This window comes from Salmo trutta, chromosome 18 (genome assembly GCF_901001165.1).
Source record: "Salmo trutta chromosome 18, fSalTru1.1, whole genome shotgun sequence".
Classification (NCBI taxonomy): domain Eukaryota; kingdom Metazoa; phylum Chordata; class Actinopteri; order Salmoniformes; family Salmonidae; genus Salmo; species Salmo trutta.
In genome coordinates this window covers 6,685,039-6,691,038 of record NC_042974.1, presented here as the reverse complement: position 1 = coordinate 6,691,038, position 6,000 = coordinate 6,685,039, and the positions used below count along the sequence as shown (strand labels likewise).

The window sequence follows — 6,000 nt, the reverse complement described above, 5'->3', positions numbered from 1 at the left end:
GGGTAGTAGAACCCTATAGGTAGTAGAGCCCTATGGGTAGTAGAGCCCTATGGGTAGTAGAGCCCTATGGGTAGTTGAACCCTATAGGTAGTAGAACCCTATAGGTAGTAGAACCCTATAGGTAGTAGAACCCTATGGGTAGTAGAGCCCTATGGGTAGTTGAACCCTATGGGTAGTAGAACCCTATAGGTAGTAGAACCCTATAGGTAGTAGAACCCTATAGGTTGTAGAACCCTATGGGTAGTAGAACCCTATAGGTAGTAGAACCCTATAGGTAGTAGAACACTGTAGGTAGTAGAGCCCTATGGGTAGTAGAACCCTATAGGTAGTAGAACCCTATAGGTTGTAGAACCCTATGGGTAGTAGAACCCTATAGGTAGTAGAACCCTATAGGTAGTAGAACCCTGTAGGTAGTAGAGCCCTATGGGACCTGGTCAAATGTGTTGCACTATATAGATAGTATGCTGATTGGTTGATGTCGTTGTCCTTGGATTGAAGTGAGAGTCAGTGTAACATACTTCTTAAATTGGACATAATCAAGAAGTGTTGCATATTTATTGGAGCACTAAGATCAGCAATAATATGAATTATGTATGACCTCGATGAGGTGTGTGTGTGTGTGTGTGTTTATGAGTGTGTGTGTCTTTATTACCTTTTGGTATGTGAATCCATTTCACATGAATTGGTTCTCAGCAGTTTGACTGGGACTAGGGATCTGTCCCAAATGGCACACTATTCCATATGTAGTGCACTTATCTGAACCCCTATGGGTCCTGGTCAAAAGTATTGCACTATAGGAAGGCATTTGAGACGCAACCTACAGACTTGATTAATCCCATCAAATCCCTCAGGCTAATATACCAATATACCAGCTGATTGGATGGATACTTGAGACTCCTCTCATATGATGTACCAAACTGTATTTCAGTATTAATGTCATGAATCTCTTGTGGACTGATCAAATTACGCAAGATTTTACTTCTGGGTTAACCAATATTATATTGTCATCTCCTGGAAACTAAACTGATAAGGTTTGTTTCAAACGAAGTATAGCATATTTAGATTCCAGGCTAATTTAATAGCCAACTGCTTTTGACGTCTGAAGTAAGGCCGATTCCACAACCATGGTCTGTGAAGATCTCAGTGGCAATTCATAGGGATTAAGGTCTCAGTTAACAAAATAGACTAGGTCATGCATCCAATTCCACAGACATGTTCCTAATCTAAAAAACGAATCCCAAAAAATCGATTCCAGTTTGTAAGGCTACCTCAGGGCTCCATAAAAGAGGAATGTATTTCTGACCACGGGTAGGTGGCACTGTTGCAATGTTCGCTAGAAGCCCCGAGGTGTGCAAGCGGATGGAGATTGGAGAGCGCAATTGCCCCTATCTATCTGAGCGTGTTCAAATGATGTAATGCAACGGCATATGTGTGGGTGAGAAGGGGGACCATGTTATTTTTCTCCGTGGTTAAACTGGGTTTACAGTACCGGGCTCGCGCTGTCCCCAACTGAGTGGCATTATCATGTACGGCGATGGAGAGGGCACTGTTTGGGACAGAGTCGGACGCCCCCGGCGGGACTGCATGTGCTACCTCGGACCTCCGACTACTTTGATGCCCATGTAAGAATTATGAGGACGTTCTCAGTAGACTAGACTGTTCCAAAATTAGATAGGTTACATTGCATAGTAGCCTATAGAGTCAGTAAGTGCGTGTACAACTAGGATGTTATTGGAAAATGTTCTTCATGCGTCCATGCCTAAAAGCAGTTGCGGATAAAATAACCTTTGATAAAATAGCCTAAACCAGAATCACAAGTTAAGTAGTCTAAGTCTACACTGAATGGTTACCTTCTGTTCAATTTTGACTGTTAATTGTTTGTTTATCTCACGGACTTTGTGTTTTATCTTACCTGCAAATGCATTACCTGCACTGAAAAAAATCTATTCCAGGTTGAAGGATAACATTTCGATTTAAAAAAAATGATATTCCTATATATGAAAGTTACAGTAACACATTAGTATCCAAACAATGGAATGAAATAACATATCAGACTATATGACTGTAAGCATTCATGGTCCAGCTGACGACTGAGCTGATGATAGGCGACAGTGAAGCTATCAGATCAACACAAACGAATTGTTTGAGTTGACGAGTTGTGTTCATGTCATGCGAGTCCCTGGACCTCAGCATAATAGCCCACCGTTTAAACAGTCGGCAATTAGCCTAGAACAGATTGACACGGAGCAATACTTCAGTTTAACGACGCGCATTCCCCATACAAATACAGATCAGAGAGGATAGGCTACTATTCCCTCTCCTCTGATTTCCCAGCGTAGGCATACAACGCCTCATGGTGGCTGGGAGCAGCAAGAAAGAAAAAAAATGGTAACATATACTAGTATAGTTTATGTGTTTCCCTGTACCATTGGATAATATTATCCAGAGGAAGAGATGCCACGGCCTACTGATACAATGATGCGCTCGAGTGCGCGCAGTGGCGCACGCCTCATAGACTGTCACAAATGCTTTGTCCTCATCCTTCCAAATCGTTGAATCGATTTATTCATTAGCTACCAAAGCCTACACGTAGGCTGTCTTAACTCTATCTATTTAATAAGGATTGCACAGTGCATGCATATACAGTACACAGCACAGCACTGTGGTCGCCCAGTCACTTTCGCTTAGCTTCTCTCTCCATCTCTGCCCCTTTCGAGCACATGGTCAGTGAAGGATGAAGATTTCCCGCTCTATGGGCTCCCAGCAGCGGCGTGTGGCTTCCACCAGTGTTGGAGGGAAACTAAACCAGCTCTTAACATTAGTGGTTGACTGAGTTGAAATTGACCGTGGGGAATCATGTTTTATCTTTATCGGCCCTTCCGTCCGCACGCATTACAACTCTCGCAACCCGCTTGGTCTGAACCGGCCTCACCTCCCGCTCATGGTTCCGGACACTCTTCTAACCGCCTCTCATGTCATACTCTTTCTACAGCGGGATGCGGAAGTCTCCCGATGTGAGTCCCAGACGGCTTTCGGACATCAGCCCCCAACTGAGACAACTGAAGTATCTGGTTGTGGACGAGTCTATCAAAGAGGACACTTTAAAATCGTCCCGTTCCGTTGAAGACATTAACAGCGCGTCGATAGAGGAGAGGATCTTGAGGATCACTGGATACTATGGCTATCAGCCTTGGAATGCTGTCTACACCAACAGTGAGTTGACCAGTTTGGCTTTTTTTACAATTAGCTGCCTACCTGTGACTGTTACATGCTGTGTAGAGTTTGTGTGATTTAAACTTTTATTGGGAATTTAGAAGTCTTGAATTATGGGCTATATATATTTGACCTAAGTGTAGGGCCAATATCCATAACAGTCCAGACTAAATGTGCAAGATACTGAGAAACACGGTAAGAGAAATAGCCTTTGTTTGAATTAGTGTAAACTATAAAAGTTTCTCTCTCTGTGTGTGTGTGTGTGTGTGTGTGTGTGTGTGTATCCCGCTGCTCCTAAGAACTGGCCTCTTTCACTATAATTAGCTGCATCAGTTGCTACCAAACAGCAATTAGCCTGTGAATTACAGTGTTTGGTGTTTTGTTATGCATTAATCACCTAATTATATATGCATGGCTGTTGCAGTGGGGGTGAGAGTTGGGGCAAAGCAGCCCTGTTGTTTCAGCTGAATCATGTAAAAATAATCCCACAAACATCACACGCACGCACGCACGCACGCACGCACACACACACACACACACACACACACACACACACACACACACACACACACACACACACACACACACACACAGAGTAGTGCCCAGAATTGAAACAATGAGTGAATATAGACAGGGAAGTCATGACCATCTTCATTTACAGTAGGAACCTGCATTAATGTCATTATTCAGGTCAGGAAGAGAGGGTAAACAACAACACGTTAAGTGCAATTGCTTAGGAATTGACTTTTCATTCTGCAGACTTGTTTTCAATGCATATAAAGCAGCAGATCTGTAAGCTAAAGTTCCAGTGTTGTGCCTAACATACTGTATACAGTAAGTTATGCTTGATGATGTTGATGATGATCACCATGATGTGTGTGTTTTGACCCCTTGGGATAAGCAGCATGTTGTGGGTGTGTGTGGGAGCAAACTGTAAACACCCAAACAGGTGATGTCATTGTCTTGCCTTGTTGGGTTCTTTGTGTGATGTCCTAGTTACAGTCCTACACAGACAGCAAAAACAAAGGACCCACACACACAGAAAGAGGGAGCGATATGGAGGTGTAAAAAAACTAACAGGATTTTCTGTGGCATGGAGAAAACATTTCATTTCAGTCTCGTTCACATGAGCCCAATGAGCCTGAGTAGTGTTTTATGATGCAAACAAATATGTATTTTTAAAGAAAGAGGACTTAAAATGAGGCTTTAGATGTTTCTAATCATCTTCAATGATTATGTGAGCCAGTCATTCACTGACACCCATTTCTCTGCCTTCATTGTTGTTGGGAAACTGTTTTCTAAAACCTCTAGCCACCCCAGCCTTTTCCGAAAATGTGCTGTGTTTTGTTATTTTGGGAAGAGATAGGTTTACATTTGTTTTTGTCAAACCCACACTGCTGTTCGTTTCTTGCTGTAATTTACTTGTGCTATCATCACAATCACAGCATCTCACGGTTGGGCCATGGTCAGAAGTAGTGTACTATATAGGGAATAGGGTGACTCTACCAGTCGTGAAATGAGACTGGTTTCTATATAAGCTCAGTGGTTTGGCCATGACGCACGCATGCACACACACACACACACACACGCACGTGCGCACACACACACACAGTCTGACATGAGTTTAGCCTCCTTTTTTACTGTCTCTTCTGAGCAGCAGTGATTGGTGGACAGAGACACAAGCTGTGTTCGAATACCCATACTAACATACTGTATACTACATACTTAATGAGTATATACTACATACTATATTAGAGGTCGACCGATTAATCGGAATGGCCTATTAATTAGGGCCGATTTCAAGATTTCATAACAATCGGTAATCGGCATTTTTGGACACCGATCATGACCGATTACATTGCACTCCACGAGGAGACTGCGTGGCAGGCTGACTACCTGTTATGCGAGTGCAGCAAGGAGCCAAGGTAAGGTGCTAGCTAGCATTAAACGTATCTTATAAAAAACAATCAGTCTTAACATAATCACTAGTTAACTACACATGGTTGATGATATTACTAGTTTATCTAGCCTGTCCTGCGTTGCATATAATCGATGCGGTGCCTGTTAATTTATCATTGAATCACAGCCTACTTCGTCAAACGGGCGATATAACAAGCGCATTCGCGAAAAAAGCACTGTCGTTGCACCAATGTGTACCTAACTATAAACATCAATGCCTTTCTTAAAATCAATACACAAGTATATATTTTTAAAACCTGCATATTTAGTTAATATTGCCTGCTAACATGAATTTCTTTTAACTAGGGAAATTGTCTCACTTCTCTTGCGTTCTGTGCAACAGAGTCAGGGTATATGCAGCAGTTTGGGCCGCCTGGCTCGTTGCGAACTGTGTGAAGACTATTTCTTCCTAACAAAGACAGCCGACTTCGCCAAACGGGGGATGATTTAACAAAAGCGCATTTGCGAAAAAAGCACAATCGTTGCACGACTGTACCTAACCATAAACATCAATGCCTTTCTTAAAATCAATACACAGAAGTATATTTTTTTAAACCTGCATATTTAGTTAAAAGAAATCCAGGTTAGCGGGCAATATTAAACTAGGGAAATTGTGTCACGTCTCTTGCATTCATTGCACGCAGAGTTAGGGTATTTGCAACAGTTTGGGCCGCCTGGCTCGTTGCGAACTAATTTGCCAGAATTGTACGTAATTATGACATAACATTGAAGGTTGTGCAATGTAACAGGAATATTTAGATTTAGGGATGCCACCCGTTAGATAAAATACGTAACGGTTCCGTATTTCACTGAAAGAATAAATGTTTT

At 42.3% G+C, this 6,000-nt stretch overlaps 1 protein-coding gene across 2 annotated transcripts in view; it reads left to right on the top strand.

Moving 5' to 3' along the window:
* The first annotated feature begins 1,356 nt into the window (after positions 1-1,356).
* The window catches only part of slc35f3b (solute carrier family 35 member F3b), a 209,973-nt gene continuing 205,329 nt past the window's right edge, over positions 1,357-6,000 (top strand). For both annotated transcript variants that reach the window (XR_003867578.1, XM_029697599.1), the window contains exons 1-2: positions 1,357-1,622; positions 2,993-3,213. Coding sequence is in view for 1 of the 2 variants with exons in the window: in XM_029697599.1 (XP_029553459.1) it covers positions 1,525-1,622; positions 2,993-3,213 (319 nt within the window). In the remaining variant the exon portion in view is untranslated. The remainder of the gene's footprint in view (positions 1,623-2,992; positions 3,214-6,000) is intronic.